Source organism: Argiope bruennichi, chromosome 1, assembly GCF_947563725.1.
Source record: "Argiope bruennichi chromosome 1, qqArgBrue1.1, whole genome shotgun sequence".
Classification (NCBI taxonomy): domain Eukaryota; kingdom Metazoa; phylum Arthropoda; class Arachnida; order Araneae; family Araneidae; genus Argiope; species Argiope bruennichi.
The window spans coordinates 94,191,250-94,209,971 of record NC_079151.1 but is presented as its reverse complement, the minus strand read 5'-3'; the positions used below and the strand labels follow the sequence as shown (position 1 = coordinate 94,209,971).

General features: G+C 29.8%; 1 protein-coding gene across 2 annotated transcripts in view; it reads right to left on the bottom strand.

The window, feature by feature from the left end:
* Nucleotides 1-1,310: 1,310 nt before the first annotated feature.
* Nucleotides 1,311-18,722, bottom strand: part of LOC129962386 (uncharacterized) — a 409,662-nt gene continuing 392,250 nt past the window's right edge. For both annotated transcript variants that reach the window (XM_056076178.1, XM_056076230.1), the window contains 3 exons: nucleotides 7,433-7,836; nucleotides 4,243-5,859; nucleotides 1,311-2,900 (listed from right to left, as the gene is read on the bottom strand). In XM_056076178.1, the coding sequence (XP_055932153.1) occupies nucleotides 2,434-2,900; nucleotides 4,243-5,859; nucleotides 7,433-7,836 (2,488 nt within the window). In that variant the 3' untranslated portion in view covers nucleotides 1,311-2,433. The remainder of the gene's footprint in view (nucleotides 2,901-4,242; nucleotides 5,860-7,432; nucleotides 7,837-18,722) is intronic.

Sequence of the window (18,722 nt, the reverse complement as noted above, 5' to 3'; positions counted from 1 at the left end):
AAGGTATCGTACAAAGTATTAAGAAATGATAATTATTTAATTTTTAGAAAATTTATAGTGTGCACAAATAGTTTTGACACAAAAATTTGAATTAAGTTTTTATTTCTATAATAATTTTATAGATGTTTTTATGAAATTGTTCAAAAATAAAAATACGAGCCGCAGAGTTTTGTTTTTTGGCATAATGTAATTGATTAATTAGTATAAAACGGTAAGTTCTTCAGAATTCAGTATGCGAATTCGTTTGCTGCCCAACCCATTAACTGTTTTGCTTCTTTTTTAACTGCCGAAATAGATACCACCATCCATTTTGAGAATTTGCCATCTACTGATTCTATTAAGAATCTGTACAATAATTATGGGTAAATTTTTAATCGAATTATGAGTAAATAATTTGTTTTTAATTTCAGCTTCCAAATTTGAAAAGCAATAATTCTAATTCTATGTACGACATTGGTACAGTATGCCTAAGATGACTCAACAAGCTAATCAACGAACCCATATTACATACGGTCACAAAAGGGGACAATACAAACATTTTTTATTGCATGATTCAGAGAATTTGATCAACTGTTTTCTCCAGGAATGTAAGGAATTTAAATCATGCCTCTATTTAATCATAATATGTATCAGAAATGTTTTTTTAAAGATCCCTTTGAAAGCAATGAGAAATTTCGAACAACTAGTGCTGAAAAGATTTCGATAAGATGAATCAATCAATGAAATAAAATTTTATGGCTAATGGCATTCAAATACTTTAGATAGAAACTTAATAGAAATCCATGTTTAAACCACTACTAAATTCAACATTATCAGTAAAATGCATCTGGGTTTGAAAGGATCTAGATATAAGATCTAGAAAATGTGATAAGTTACCACATTTTTTAAGGGGACTGTTTATTTGCCAATGTTTTATTCACCGGGTAATAAATTGGTTAATTTTTAATTATGGTATGAATGATGATAACGTCTCATTCTCGGAATAGGCTATTTTTAATATTTCGACATCGTAATCTAGTTGACTGGTTGATTGTACGTAATAGAATACTATCGTAATCGAATACTAGTTGATTGTACATTTTATGTTCTGTATGCATATGTGAATTTCATATGAATAGATTCCTCAGCATATTTCATTAAGATATACTTTACAAATCCTCACATCAAATGATTGTAGTCCCATGATTCGTATATATAACTATTGTGTGACAGACGGAAAATATAAGATAAAACGACAGAAATAAAGCACCATGCATAAGTTTTCTTTTATTAAAAAAAACTTCCACTTGTTTTAAAATATGAAAGATCATACAAACACAGTGCGAAGAATAGAAATAATTACAAAAGTGGGATTTTCGGAATGCATTTTTTGTAACCATTGAGATACAGGTGCAGTTTTACATTACCAATTCTCTCTTGGTGATCTTGCTTTAAAGCAACAGGAGATATTTTTATCAATGGTACATATTGAAGATTTGGTATTAATCAACCACAGCAATCTTTTGTAAAAAAGTTTTCTTATAATATACATTTCAGGGTTCATACATTTTGGATACGTAATAAATAAAACATTGTTATGTAAAATTAATCATTTATTTGTATACTTTTGCGGATTTGAAATGTCAACTGAAATGCTCTTGAAGCTCCTTTAAAATACTGGTTCATATTATATTCTGTACTTATAATATGGATTTTCAAATCGCTTATTGAGTCTTGCAAAATCGATAAGATGTGCTAATCGAAATCTTGTTAAATATGAGAAGTTAAGAAGTAAACTGTTATTTTTTTCCAGAAACACTTTGGGTTAGTAAGCATAAAACATATTGTAATTCATTTTCATGAAGTTTTTATACATAAAATTGGAAGAATCACAAGGAGTAAGATACATATATCTTTTCAGATCGATCATCGATATGCATCATGGAATATTAATATTGAATGCTTCAGCATAGAAAATGTTTATAAGTTTTTAACATTGGCACCATGATAAAGGAAAAGACATGCTCTTTCATCTTCTATAGTTTTGCAATAAGATAAAGCAATATGCTTAATTGGTATATGTTCATTCATTTGAAGATATAGAAATGTGGGCACATGATCCTTCGCAAAAAGTTTTTAGGGTCACTTCTCAGTTTGAAATAGTTTGTAGACCCAGAATTATAGGTGCCCATTAGACTATGGGGCAATATTAGAATGAACCTCAGTGATTTAGATGACCATCATATTTCATTAAATAATGTCGATGACCAAGTTTAATCGAATTATTGTTAGATGAACATCCATGCACATTTATCAAACTTTAGTTTCACAAAATAACTGATTCTCAGAATCAAAATGAATAGTACCACCAAAATTCGGTGGTGGAGGAGGATATATCTCCAATGTATCTTCCTCTGGTTCTGGTCCAGGAATCCAGAACCTTTGGGCATAATGCTACCTCACAGGTGCTTTATTAGAAAACGTGTGTTTGCAATCATTTCTGTACATATCTGGTGGTGGAATCACAGTTTTGTCTTTGGATTTAATCAACCTGTACCTGAGCAACACGGCAAGCACTATTAAAGTCACAAGAGCAATTGCTGCAGTTGATGAAATGGCAATAGTCATCAAAGGTAATTGATTACATCGATCAGGAGACTCGTCGTTCCCAGAAACTGGACAATGCCTTATCCCGTCACAAGCCAGGTCTTCACCTATGCAAGCTTCTAGTTCTGGACATTCTAAGGAGCAAGGCTTTGATTTGGGCCTGGTGACTTCCACCCAATTCACCTTAAATTGGCCAGGCTCGTTGAAAATGTATTCCAAGAGTGTTAAATCTGCTTCGAAAGTTCGAGTTGGATCTGGTTTCCACGACTGGGTGAAAAATGTTTCATAGTGATCGATGTCTGATGAACAGAATACTGCAAAAGAAAATCAAAAGTTAAAAATATTTTTTTATATATAGAATGGTCTTTTATTTTACTTATATGCATTATCCAGAATTACTAAGAGGCATAAAAAGTTATGGTAATTAAATGCTATCACAATTCCGATTTGTCTGATTGTATGAGTTACTAGTTTTTTAGAAAATCGAATTGTTTTGAGGGAATGAATTAAATTGGTAAATAAATAAATAAAAATCATTCCATGCCAAAATGTAGTGAGCAACAAGACATTCAATCTGGAAAATTATTGAAGCATCCAACACACTCCAAGTTTTAATCAGTGATAAAAGTTCCAAAATATGTGACCTGGAAAAAGTGGTTAAGTGGTTTTCTAAATATCACTGATGTGAATAACATTATAACAGCAATTGGCTTAAACTGGTTCAATTCCTATTGACTCTCCTGTGAAATTTGCTATTGGTTCCTGCTATACTCTGCATTTTCAATTTTCAAATACACTTTGATTAAAAAGAAATAAGTAATTTTGACTATACTTTTATATTCTTCATAAATGGATTTATAAGAAAGTTTTGCAAAGACGTGAAAGATGAATTTATGTAAATTACCAGTCTAATGGTGAATACCCTTGAAACAGAAAATAGACGATTAAATTTATGTATTAATCTAATTAAAATTGTAAATTTCATTTGTCATAATATCTTGCAAGCCGATATTAGGATTTATTTAAGTTCATATCTTTTATTTTTGGTTTGACTTTAAAACGTGGTAATTTTTCAACTACATTTTTAAGAGGAATTATTAAATTAAATTTTTTTCTATGCATTTCTTGTTTGAAAATAATCCCAACATAAGATTTATGTACGTTTTTTTGGTGAAAAAGTTCTTAAAGCTGACTATTGTTTCTGATACAAAATTATTCCTTCCAGCTGTGTAATTTTTAATTTAAGAATGCCCATAACACGGAACCCTAAATCTTGTAATGAATCAATATGTGAGAGTATGTAAAACCATATTTGAAATCTATATATATACTATAATAACCAAAATATCATGCATAAATCTTATCATATATAAATAGTATGTAAGTCATATAATATATAAATAATCGTATATAAATCATGTCATACATAAATAATCATGCAATATATACTATATAAATATATCATGATAGATAAACAAAAATGTATATTAATTGATGTGTCAAAATTTTGACAATACTTTAAAATTTGGATATTTTTTAAATTTTAGTTTCATATAAATTTGAAACTAAAATACAGTGTCAAATTTATTATGTTTTTGGGAATGTGTGCTGGTTTATCTCATTTGTAACACAACTGAAAAAGATTATAATACAAACCTTTAAAAGGTTCCCAGTTGTTGACGTTGTAAAACAAAATTTTGTTCCTGCATTCTGCATCGAATGTTCTTCCCCTCACTGTCAAGTAGAGAGCTCTGGTTGGAAATGCAGCTAGTAGCCAACGACATCTAAATGGTGACGCACTGTGAATATTCAGCGATAACTGTCCTTTAGAACCACTCATAACACTCGTGTCAGAAGAATGGGACGTCTTGCACACGCTGGATACAGGGACAAATTCATAATCCAAGCTGAAGTGAAACGTCCTAAAATCGTCTCTGGGTCCCATGTTACGAACTAAAAATTCAATGTCCATCATGTGACCAACGGATTCTAAAATAAAGCTCTTGCTAGGGTCACATATACAGCCAACAAACACTGTGGAATCTTGCCACAGTTCGGTAACGTTTATTAGAGCAAATTTTCCAAAATGGAAAACGTTACATTTTTGACGTTCTGTGACTGCATCATAAGTAGTTTGACAAAGCGGAGAGGATGAAAAGAACAACTCTTGCACCATGAGACGCACTCTTTGATCTGGCGTACCACGAAGTTCGTATTTACATACCAGATCTCTAGCACCTCCTCTTCCATATAAAAATACATTCCTAGGCGATTCTAAAGATCCCTTTGGGGAATCTCTGCCATGCACACTCATAATGCAAGGTTGTGAAGAAATGTCATCTTTGTAAGGCATGTTTTCTACTACTTCATATCTAGCTGTAAAGTGAGGACCACCACTTCCCCTGATTGCTGTAGATGACAAATAGGTCATCTTAAGTATGACCTCTGGTCCTGGACTTAGATAACTTTCATCAGGAAATGTGCAAGGTCTCGATGGAATTAGATCTGGAAAATCTGATGCATGACCACATTGTCTTGGGGACTTCTTTTCACAGTAAGTTTCAGTTAGAATTGTTTCTGCGCCAATGTTTTGTTCACCCGACAATGCATTGGCTAACTGGTAATGATGATAATGGTGATGAGCATGTCTTATTCTCGGAATTGGATGCACTATCTCTAATTTTCCAACATCGCAATGCTCAATATCAGTCCATGGGTTGAGATCTGGTACATGATAGGAAGAAAAATACAGCCAAATGCGATCAGTTGGTCGCTTACCAGTTACTCGATATGTGCAAGTTGTACCAGATGGGACGGAGTGGTCTGGTCCTTGGAGAATTCCAACTGGATGTCTACCACCATCGACAGTTAATGAACATCCTTCTGAAGCAGCCCGAAACGACCCAGAAATTTTCGCAAAGTGAATTTTAACTGCTAATTCGAAATGGGAATTAGAAAGTGTTTGAAAAGGAACACTGATCAGTTTTATCAATATATCGGGCCCACTGGATCGGATAGTTGGCAATGGCCCAGCTCCACAGAATTCTACTAATAGAGGTGATTCTATAGTTCTTCCATCAAAAACTTTCACTACATCTCCTGCACAATCTGAGGTTAGTGTACCAGGTTTGTATCGGTCACTGTTTGAGTGACCACTAGGAATGCTGATTTTGAACTCATTATCTTGGTAGATTTCAATTTGTGCGATTTGACCAGGTGGTGCTGAGTCTTGACGTATCCAGTAATGGCATGATATGTTGCGTAAATAGAATCCTAAAGAATAAATTTTAAATAAAGAATTAGTAATCTTGAACTGATGTTCAGGTAATTATGCAAATAACTTCATATTAAATATTTTATTTTTGATATAATAGATATGATGACTTTTAAATTTCAAACTATGTCATTACGTTTTTCTTCATTCATGTGTTTTTAAGTTAAATAACTCCGTTAAAAAGTTACTTTTTGGCGAAAATATATTATTTTACATCATATTCTTAATTTTTTTAAATACTTCTTTATAAAAGTGCTGAATTTTCATTTATTATTTGTGAAATTACGTCTGTTTTTATATTTGCATAATTTATGTTTCATTATTATTTTACATCCTTAAATGGCACTTTTTTACTTTGTAAATTTTGTTAAAAATCTTCTAAGAAAAAAAAATGCATAGCTTAAAATCTAACACAATTTTTTTCTGTACGAATTTAGTATAATGACTTTTCAATATGTTCTTTAGTTCCCGAAACTCACATTTATTTTAATAATTCATAATGCGAAAAAATTAAAAATTTTTATTATTTATCAGTAAAACCTTAGCATTTAAAGACTGCATAGAAATACATTAATATGTTTCTTATCTCTAAAATCTTGAAATACTCATTTGATTAATTTCTAAGCTAAAGTAGTTTTATTATATAACAATTTTTTTAGCCAAACATACTATTTGTGTTTCCAATTTTTAAAACTCGTATGGCTTTTAACTTGGGCAAGTTTTTCTTAGATGTTTATTTTAAATGTATTTTGTCCAAAAATTCAAAAATATAAATATATATTTTTAATTTTAAAATATTCAACTTTAACACGATTGCATAACTTAATAAAACAAATTAGAAACAAGTCAACAAAGTTTTCCAATTTCAATAACGAAAAAAGAGATCTTATGACTATTTTTGCTTAAAATAGGATCTCATTGTCTTTCAAACCCAAATTAAGTATTGGGAAAGAAAGCGTAACATATGAATAGTATTGATATATTTTGGATATAATTGGAATCCGAAATGAGATATAAATGGCATAGTGCTAGGTTGAAATTTTCATTTCGCTGTAACTTTCTTAATGTTGAAGATAGAAAAATTATTGAATTAATTGACGGCTCATTAAAACGAACAAGTTTTTATTTAAAATTTTTCGATAACTGCAATATCTTAGAAATTAGGGGATGAAAAAGGATTTTCAACCTCTAATTTTGACTTTATCTAACATGAACAGTTTATGTTGTACAGATAGTAACTTAGATGTAAAGGAATATACTTTTGCCGCCCAGTTTGCAGATTTTTTTTATTTTATCTAGAAGACTTATACTAAATGTATTGCATGTCATTTTATTTTCATGAAATAAATAATAACAAGCAAAAGATAGATTACTTTTTACATGTAACAGAAAAGCTCTAGATATGCTTATCAAAATTATACTTTCAAAATGATTTAATATAAGCATCTACAGAAAAAAGTTATCATGAAAGAATGTTGATAGGTTTTGAAAAAAATTTAGAAAATTATCAATTTAGTCATTCAATAAATATTGCGGCAAGTAATCGATATTTATTAATTAAAGCAAAATCACCTGGAAAATTAGGCGATCTTATGATACAGTCACGGAAATGGCAATTAGTGAGCAGAGTATCACACTTCCCTCCACCAGCTATTTTGTTACTGGTTAGTAAACTATCCTTTTGGCTGTGATGCAAGAATCTGTATGTCAGATACAAACGGGGCACCACAGGTTGGCCAGCAGCTCCTTGAGGTGGTACAAATACAGTTAGTTTGACAGTGTCCCTTGTGCTGTAGAACGTCGCTGACTGCCCAATCAAAGGGCCACAAAATGACCCTGCAGGGGCTCTCAGGAAGGTGCCTTTCCTCCGTGGATTGCCTTTCTTTTTAGTTCTACGACGGACTCGTGGTGTAACCTTTTCTATTTGAATCGAACCTGATTCCTCTACTTCCATGTAGCCTCTTAAGCAACTGGAACTGTAAAAGAAAATTACTTAATAACACTATAGCTTAAATTTGATATATTTTGACTCTTGTTACTATTTTGAAGATCTTAACGATATAAAATAGAATGCAAAAAAGACGTGACATTCCTAAATTGAAAATATGTTTATTTTACTTTCTCGTATAAGTTGTATAGAGAAAGTATAGCAACGTCAAAAATTTCTAACTCGAGATTTTGGCGAATCTCTACATTTTAGACCTTTCTGAGTTCGAAAATTACTTTTTTTTGGACAATGCCCGTTTGTCTATGACAAAGATAACTCAAAAATGCTTTCAGTTAGAAGATTTCGGTATACATATGAACTTTAATTTGCAGATTTATATCATATGTTGAGCAAAATTTGTTCACAGGAAGTTCATCAGCTGCTTGAATGTAAACTAACAGGATAACTACAAAATGAAGAGAACTAGATAGATAGGATTCTATAAAGAAATTTAACATCTATACACATGGTAAATTTTGAGCTAAATCTAGCCGCTGGTAGATTGTCTGTTGGTTTGTACTTTCAGAAATATTTAAATGAGATAATTTAGAAACGCAATAACTTAAATATATCAAACTTGTTATGGGATTTTGGGATTACAAATGTAGTTATGTGTCGACTTTTTTTTTCAATCTGTTGTGTAAAACGTGTCTAAAGCACAAATTCGATTTTCGGTTACTATTAATCGCAAGCAAGACACACACGCACACAAATCTATGCCAATAAACTCGTCAAAGATGATATGATAGAATCAGTAAAAGTGTTAATTAATGGTAAAAGTTAATATTTCGTAACTATTGTACGCCAATGTCATGCAAAACGTTCTCTGGTATGACAAATTTATTACAGAGTGTGCTAGAACGTTTTTGGGAGATCAAGCCCGCGCGTTCGTCTTTATAAATTGATAAAGCAAATTCTAATGCCTATAAATTGCTGCCAATTTCCTGTACATAACTCATTATTTCAATGTTAGCGCATTTGGGTTGCATATCTACAAAACAACATGTAGCAGTTACATCTGTTTTTAAGATTCCAAACTATACGACAGCAGTTTTTTCGCTATCTATATTTATATCACTCAATTAAGCAGAATCGCATTATTATTCGTACTATAACTGTATAAGTTTTTGAAGCATTTTAGGTATGGCATTTCAGAATTCTTATTTCTATTGATCACTTGTAAAAGGAATGAATACACATAAGAAAAGCAACTTTGCCACTTAACTTAATCAGCAAAATATAATCCATTGAACAAAAATATATATTAGAAGCAAAAGCGTGCATAAAACAAAATAAAACAAATAACTGTATAAGAATTGTTATGTATAAATGCAAAAATTATCTGACCATACCTCTTTAGTCATGTTATTTTATGTTTTAAACATCTTTAAAAATATTAATAAAAATGTATTAATTAAAAAGAAAGGAAATAAAGTATATTTTTCCTTCAAATTATAAAACGGATTAAAAGCCAGGAAAATCTGAAGGATTCCGACTCCTGTGAAGTGAGCGATATATATTTCCTACAATAGCTAACTAGATTTAGAATAATAGATCAAATTTGCAATCTGTCGCTATTAAGCACTGTTCTAGAAAAATATTCCATTCTCCCATCATGGCTACAATATATGATATCAATCATGAATTTTGTCTTAGACATAAATATACTACTTTCACTGTATAAGAAAAGGCGTAATACATTTTGTTCCAACAAGTATTTTATATCAGCATATTTGTAGCAAGTTAAATGAACACTATGAATTTTTTTCAAAGAACATTATTATTTTGAAAAAGCTTTGTCAGTCGTCAGTAAATGGTCGAACTACGGATGGAATTTCTTAGTTCTCTCTACGACTTTTAAAAGGTGTCCCAAAATTATCGCAAGATTTGAGTTTGCCAAGACTTTTGTGCAGTAAAGTGTTGGCAACTCTATTAAAAAAACTACATGACAGCTGATAGTTTAGGGTTAGTAAAAATGGAACGTTACACGATAGAACAACTTGTTAATGCAAGATTTCAATTAAATAAAAAAATACAATTTTTTTCTTTAAATTGCTATATTTTAATTGAATCGTAAAGTAACAAGATAAAATTATGTATGGAATAACGCACAGGAGAAATGGCCCCCACGGCTTTGTACGCACATCCGCACTCTTTTGTCTAAATTTTCTGTGACCATTTTGCATAAATGTGGCTGAATTTCGTTGATACAGTGTTGAATTTCCTCCTTCAATGCACGCGTGCTTGTGGGCCTGTTGGCATAGATTGTTGACTTCACATCTCTCCATAAAAAGAAATCCAATGGTGTTAAATCACACGATCTAGGGGGCCAATTCTCAAATTTTCGAACTGTGACCTCGAGACTTTCAAGGTGTTGTAATACTTCGTTTTTACTAACGCTAAACTATCAGCTGTCAAATGATTTTTAATACGGTTGCTAAAACTCTACTGCACGAAAGGTGCAAATTCAAATTTTGAATTAAATTTTGAACACCCTTTAAATAAATAAATTATAGTGTTGACCTGTACCTGAGATATCACATTCCTAATTATCAAACGGAAAAATAGAAGAACGCGAGAGCCATTGCTGGTTCTAATCAATCAGTCTCTGTTCATCGGGTCTGTCATATAAAAAAATAAGCCAAGAAAAAGCAGATGAAAATGAATATTTTGTTAATAAAAGGAGAAAGCTGGAAACATGTCTTGAGAAAAATATAAAATATATTAAGCATTTGAAAAAGAAAATAATTTGATTTAATTTGTAAAAAAAAAAAATGCACAGCAAATTACAGTCTATGTTGTCAGAAAACAGAAAATTAAATCTTCCCCTAATGCCACAGAAAATTAGGAACGAGATTTTTATACCTACAGAGTTATTTGATTTTCTTCAAGATTGCTAAAAGAACTTATAATTACATATTTTTAATTAAAAAAATGTCTCACATAAAGTACAAACTCTGATTTTTTATTTTTTTCCATTTTTAACTTTGCTCCATTTCACATTTAAAAATTAAATTGTGAAGAAAAATGAAAAAAATACTTCTAATTTTTTTAAATAGTTAAACATTGTATTTTGCCTTTAAAAATTAAACTGTGAAGATGGTGTAAAAAATGTCTGTTTTATTTAATAAAAATATTGAAATAGACTAGAATACGTGGAAATAAAAGTGTTTCGAGAAAAAACAAATACGATTTTTTTTTTCAATTTTATTTCAAACTTTCTAATTTCAAGCTTTCAATTAGCGATAATTTAAAAGAAAATTAATGTGTGAAATCTGAAAATAAAACGGTGAATTTAAAGGCTTAGCAACTATTCTTTGACTACCATTATTCAAAAAACTTATTTTTCCGAATAATCTTGGTTAAAGTTTCATATTTTTAATCATTTAAATGAATATACTAAAAAATTATTCATTTAACTTCATAAAAAAATGGTATGAAAAGTGTGAATGACAACACATTTATTAAATTATTCTCATTCCACAACAAAACTAGAATTGGATTTTAATAAATGGATTCCATATCAAGAATTCGTTTTTGAAAAAAATGAAAAAATATAGATTTTTTTAAACCTAAAATCAAACTTCTTTTTTTTTTCAAGCATCAATTTGTAATTCAATTACTGTAAATATGCAGTTTTTGTTATTGATTTTGAATTCTAACCTCATAATTCATTATAGCTTGAATCTATTTTCATTTGCTAATATTTGTGTTAATGAAAAATTCGTTTAAGCTTGATCTGTAGAAATAATCATTATTTTGTATATAAAATTGTGTTTTAAAACTATGTAATTGCATTTTGGTGACTTCAACAAAGTTATGAAACCAATTTCTTTATTCACAAAATAATGAGCTAAAAATATTTAATACACTCTTGTAGCAGTTGCATTACTCTTATCTTATCTTTTGGATACTAGATGGCGATGCCTGATTAGGCCATCCCGTATGTCATCCCATAGTGCATTGCGATTGTAATTAGAATGAGATGTGATGCTGAACTGTGAAGCCACGCACGTGAATGTCTTGTCTTTGTGTTTGTTTAGTGTGTGAATGTGATTATTAAAAGAAATGTTCCTAAAAACATTCGTCCTGTTACTTCCTGTATGGATCATAATAATCTACATACCACCACAGTCCCTCAAAAATTTAAATGTCAATGCTTATAATATTGAAATGCTAAATGTCAATGCTCATAATATTGAAATGCTAAATGTTAATGCTTATAATATTGAAACATAATAATGCCTTTGTTTAAATCCAGCCACAAAAAATGATATTTTAATATTTTCTTGTTTTTACTTTGTAGAAAACTAAAGCGATGTGATTCATTCTACAATTTTTGCATAATATTCTTATACAAGAAACATAATAAACATAAATGAGATGAATACCTTTAATACTTACTTCATTACTCTGACTTTTTAAATGAACTGTTACAATATGGTTTAGAAACACTCTTTAATATGATAGAAAATATTTATATCATTTACTTAAATAATTCATCTATCTTATATGACTAAACAAAAACTACATTTAAAAATATATTATTCATTTTTTTCTATGATAAAACAAGATGTCATATTTTAATTGAACTTAATAGACATTTTCAAAATAGAATGAGTGAAAAATATATTAAACATTTGCAATTTCTTTATAATAATGCATAAATTAAAGAAAAGACAAAAGAAAAAAAAAATCCAACAAAATTTTCTATTAACTAATTTTTAAAATAAAAATAAAATTTTCCAATTAATATATTTCTATTCATTAACTGAAGTCAGGAAAAACATTTAATGACCTATACTTATATGGTATCACACATTTAATTAAACTTCATGCTACTCACAACAAATGATTTTTCAGGTCTTTCAATAATTGTTGACATTTACTGCATAAAAAAATTCAATTCAGTTTTTGTTCATTAATATGGTTCAGGTAAATGGAAATGCCAAAATAAGCACAAAAGTCAGAATTAAAAAAACTCTTTTGCAGGCATGGAACAATGACGTTGAATTAATGGAATATAAGAAATCATTAACTTATTTTTTTATTCTTACACTACAGCTAAACAAAAGAGTTATTCAAGAGGAGAAGGAAAAAAAAAGTAAAATCTTAAATTCATTATGCCATTTTTTTTTCCTGGTCAGAGAAACTTTTTGGTAAAATGTAAAAAAATAAAAGGGAAAAAAATTGCTTATAGAAATAAAGAATCCAAACAAGTCTAAACAACTTATTCTTTTTCAAACAACATTATGATTTTGAAAAGAAAACTTCTATTTATTTTTTTTAAATTTTAATTGTGTTATGTATTTGATGGTGAAATCAAATCGTTTGGCTCAAAGATTTAGCTCTCCGAAGGCAAACAAAGTAATTACTCAGGGGAAAATGATCGAAATGCATATGGACGAACACGAAAAAAAAAGAGGCAACTAAAAATTAATTAATTAACTTTTTATTTCGACCGAGAGTTTAATTAATTTCAGATAAAAACCTTGTCTTGGTTTGAAAAGACTTGATTCTTTTGTTAAGAGGAGGACGGCTTACTCAATATGGGCGTGTGATATGAGTTCGGTAATTAAGTTGTCAGCTTTAGCAGCACTTCAAAGTAAACATTTTTTTCCCCATTCTTGGAGCTAGTTATTTACAGGACAAGGTAATGAATACTAAAAACCCGCCCTAAATGTTTAAAGAGTTTTAAAGGGTCAATGCTAAAGTTTTAAAATTCTATTTTTTTTTTTTTCAATAAACCTTTTTCAGAAGTTGCTTGTAGTTTTAAGATTTAAGAAATGATAATTAATAATAAAGAAAAATAATTCAGAATTTTATAAAGAAAAAATTATAAAAATATAGAATTTGAAAACGTTTATAAAATTAAGTTCAGTATTATTTCCACATTTTCTACTTGACTGCAGCATTTTTCATTGGAAGCGTCAGAAGCGTTTGAATATTAATTAATACAAGTGGTATCGTGGGATTTAAGTTTTTTTTTCTTTGTTTATATCAAAATTTCTCTGGTCCTTTGAAAAGTAAAAAGGCGATATAATTTTTTGTATTCTTGATCATATTAATTGTGTTCTTGATCATATTAAATGTTCTTTTTTGTATTCTTGATCATATTAAATGTTCTTTTTTGTATTCTTGATCATATTAAATGTTTGAATAACATCTAATTGAGAAGTGTTCGGGAAATTAATCGTGAAGAAAAAAAAATAATAATAAAATAAAATAATCAATTAGAACCCCTCCCCTCCCACATCATATTTAAAGAATTTTTATTATCTTGTAATAATTTAATCTCATATACATATCTAGTGAAATACCTAAATAGGCTTTCTATTCTTTAGCGTACTTAAATCTTAGTAAACCAGTACTTATCGGTTAAAAGATCCTGCGTTGGCGACTATTACAAACTATTGGCGACTATTTGGGGGAGTGGTCTTTCCAAAAATTTTCTCACATACACTCCAATAAACTTGTCCTGCCCGAGAAGCGTTACATGACACTGGTGTACAATAGTTACGAATATATTAACTTTTGACGCGAATTTAACATTTTTACTGAATCTATTATATTCATCCTTGAAGATTTTTTTTTCTATGTATATCTTTGACACGCAGTTAAAAGTATCCGAAAATCGAATTTGTGCTTCAGACATTGTTTTTTTTTTAATCTATTGAAACAAATACTCACAAAACTGCACTTGTAGTCACAACATTCCATACCTAATTTGATAAATTTAAGCCACTGCGTTTTTGATTTCTCGTTTATATGTTTCTAAACGTGCAGCCCGACAGATTGTTAACCCTTTATTGATTTTGGCTCACACTTTGACAGGTGTCTATACTATAGATGTTAAATCTGTGTACCGAATCTTATCTACCTAGCTCTCTTTCTTTTGTAGTTATCGTGCCAACTTATATTCGAACAAACAGCTTTCCTCTGATAAGATTTCACTCAAAATTTGGTAAAAAAAATCTGAGCATTTGGTGCAAAGATCATATAGTAAATTACAATTTAATCGTATATCAATATTAACTTTAACCATCTAGCTCAAAGCGTTTTTAAATTATCTTGGTCACAGACAGACAAACAACAAACGTGGAGATCGTCAAATTCTCAAGTTCGAATTTTTGGATGATACTTCCTCCTTCTGACTCCCAATGCGGCCGAGACGGTTGTACAGTCTGACATCCACACAACGGCAAAGCGGCCGAAATGCCACCTGTTTATTTTCTTTCCCTTTTCTCAGCAGGGTCGTAAAACGGTGCAGGGCGATTTTGTCTTTGTAACAGTGGTTGCTTCCGTTCCCGCTGTCACTGTTGATTGGTGTCTCCAAAAAGTGTTTCCGCGTGCTTGGTGGCTGACGATTGTTAAATCTGTCGTGGTCACAAAGTCCTCCATGTCGAGAGTAATACCACTGGAGGTACTGGATCAGGGGTGATCGTTCTCTGATTCAGGTCTAAATTACGATCTGTGGTTGAGCGAATCAGTCCGGCCCGTAAAAAGGGTTGTGACGTGTGTGTAGCTAAGTCGTTCTCTTGGCCCTAGATGGCACTACTGTAAAAACAAGAGACGCTCCCCCTCAGGCTTAAATCGACTGTCTTCGAACAGCGGGCTTGTCCATGACAAGTGCCATAAGAAACAACAACAACAATAGAAAGTGTTTGAGGGCAGATGCTTAATTTACAGTACGCTTTCTGCTCGCCAGCTACTAAAATCTGTTGCTAAAATGGCGGATTATCGGAAAGTCTTAACTCAAAAAGAAATTAACAAAATACTCTTTGAAGATTCAGGTGAATCTGATTTGATATGAGTGATGAGGAAGATGCTGGATTTGACACTTGAAACTCTTTTCAAGAAGAAAATATTTCTACTTTGTCAGAAAATGATTCTGTTAACGAACATGATATTGAAGTTTCCGAAAATAGATAACTCGGGACAGATTATTGAATGGATATTAAATTTGATAGTAAATAAAATTATTTCCATTCCGAAATTTGACCAACTTTCAGGCCCAATCCATAATTTACAAATTTCGGAAAGTATGTAAAAATAATAAATTAAAAAAAAATAAATGATTTAAAATGCCTATTGTTTCAGAAAACTGTATTTAAAATAGTATTAATTATTTTTCAAAGCTCAATCTCCCCTATACCAGTTCTTGAAACAGTTTTAATTATAAAATAACAAATTAAATATTCCTCCCTTAAAGAATTCTGCAAATCGTTTGAAAATTGGCTGATATTATGTATTTTGTGCGTTGCTTAAATCAAAGAACATAATTAAAAAAACAACAACAAGCAAACGTTCTCTTTGGTTAGATATTCGGAGTTTGATTGCTGTATTCATAAAATCGGACATTTTTTCGTTGTGGGTATGCAGATTCGTTTGCAAGAGAAAGGAGAGGTTTTGATTTGGATAATTTTGGCAGCATACCTGCAAAATTTTAATGGGTATATATCAACTAGAAAAATAATATTTTTTCCTTAAAATAATATTTGCCCAGTGTTACTATTCTGTCATTTTAAATTAATAAATTTTAGTAAATTTTGAAAATTTACATTGTGAATGAAGTTATTTCTTAGATACGAATCTACATATATCTTAATTAGTTTTCAACATTGGAACACTACTCTCTTTATATTCTAATAAATAAATGCAAGCAATTGCTTTGGGATTTAATTAATACATAATTAAAATTTATAAGAATTTTGAAGTACTTACAGTAAGTTATTTATATCAATAACTCTTAAAATGAAGAGAAAAAAGAAGAAAAAAAAGACGGAAAAAAAAAGAGAGAGAATTCCTGAATGATTAAATTTTCTGATGCAGCAATGATTTTAATGAATATGCAAATATACTATTTCAATGTTATATTTCAACATCAAATGCGTCTTTCCGTAATTAATAAATTATAATCAAACACAGCGTAAAAAAAAAAAAAAAAAAAAAAAAAAACCGGAACGCTTGGAAAATCTTTAGGTGAAATTATAAAGTGTTATTAGAGTTTGTATACAACCCCTTATTCTTCAGCGGTAATTTGACTACAGGAACAGGGCGATACGGGTACTCTCCCCACGCTGCAAATGAACTCTTGACCGCAAGAAGGGGGAGGAAAATGCTCGTCTTCTATCGTTTATACCTTCGGCCGCTATGGATTTTAAGAGAACTGCATTTCAAAGAGCAACGGAATTCAGAGAGTATCTACTATGTATCTCTGATACGCGGACTCTTTAACCGATAAGTATCATTTAAACCATAGGGATTTCTTGAAAAATTCGAGAATAAAAGATGTATATATATAAAAAATAGCTCAAGAAGTTGCTGTTCTTTCATCATTTTGGCGCATTTAGCTTCAGGTCTCTATAACCGATACATACGGATAGGCCTCTTTTGTCTCTTATATGGAGCAAAAAAAAGAAAAGAAACAGCTCGATATATTTTAACAAATTAATCTACAAATAAAATTTTAACAAATTATAAGACTCTTACTCAAGGTTTTCGTATTAGAAAATACATTTCAATTGACACTATTTAGAATATATTTTGCTTTAATATCAAATTCAGCAACCATTTAATTAATAAAAGTGATTCCTTTTGATTTGAATTTAATGAAATTACTTTTCAACTTTTTTTTTTATCGCTTACGCCTCACTTTTAATGGAAACTAGTAAATATTCATCAGACGCAGTTATCGTATGATGAATATTTACTCTGCTGGAAAGATAATTATAAAAAACCTTTTAATGTTCAAAAATAATCGTTTGATCTTCTTCAATATACTAAATTGTATTAAAAAAGCTGTAACATTCTGACTTAAATAAATGAAATTTACAAGCATTTTTAATAAATATGCCATTAAAAGCTCAATCATCAAAAGACTTATTTCGAAAAATGTCTTTTATGATCTTAAAAATAAGATCAATTTTTCTTATAAAGCTTATATCATAATAATATTAAATTTTTAAATTTAGTTCTTTATTTCTTTTGATCTTTTATTTTTATCTCTCAATAAGTCTAAAATTAGTTTGTAAATGTGTAGGACTTTAAAGGGAAAATATTAAATTTTCGCGCAAAATTCTATTATGATTTCTTTTAAATGTATTAAAGATGTCTGTTATTCAAACGATGTACATGCATGCTATATATCGTTTATCGCATATCACAAAAATAAGATAAAGAACAATAATTATTGTATTAAACTTAACAGTTTTTAGGGATTTTTTCACAAATTTTCAAAGAATGAGTAAAAAAAATGAAGTATTTTATGACCTAAAAACAAATGAATAAAGCTTGAAAATGGTAGTATATCTTTCTTCAAGATATTTCTTTCATCGAATGATGGAAATAAAGGGTCTTACTTTACAGATCGATAAGTTTTAATCAATCGATTAGAAAATAGGAATACTAATAGGGGAAATAGATTTTAATAACTTTATTTTCTCTGCTGAATATGTAAGCTATTATATTATATTATATTATATATATAACACTTTTTTGATTACTCTTTGCAAGATACTGTATCTTAGAAGAAAATATGTCTGGCACAAAGAAAAGTTAAAGTATAAATTTCAGAAAATTTCCTTATATTTACATTACAGGCATCAAAATTAGATCAAAGGAAAAATAAAGTTTCATTCCTTTAAAAATACAGGTAAGAGATCATTTATTTTTCTATTGATATTGATTATAATATATTAATACATAATAAAATATTAAACAATTATATAAACATTATTAAAACGGGACATAATAATGAAGATTTCTTTTCAATTCTCCAAAATAAATCACAGGAAAAACCTAAAATGACGAAAACTTTTGGGGAGCTTGGAATGCATATTGACTTGTTGGATGAAACAAAAAGATAAACAGTGG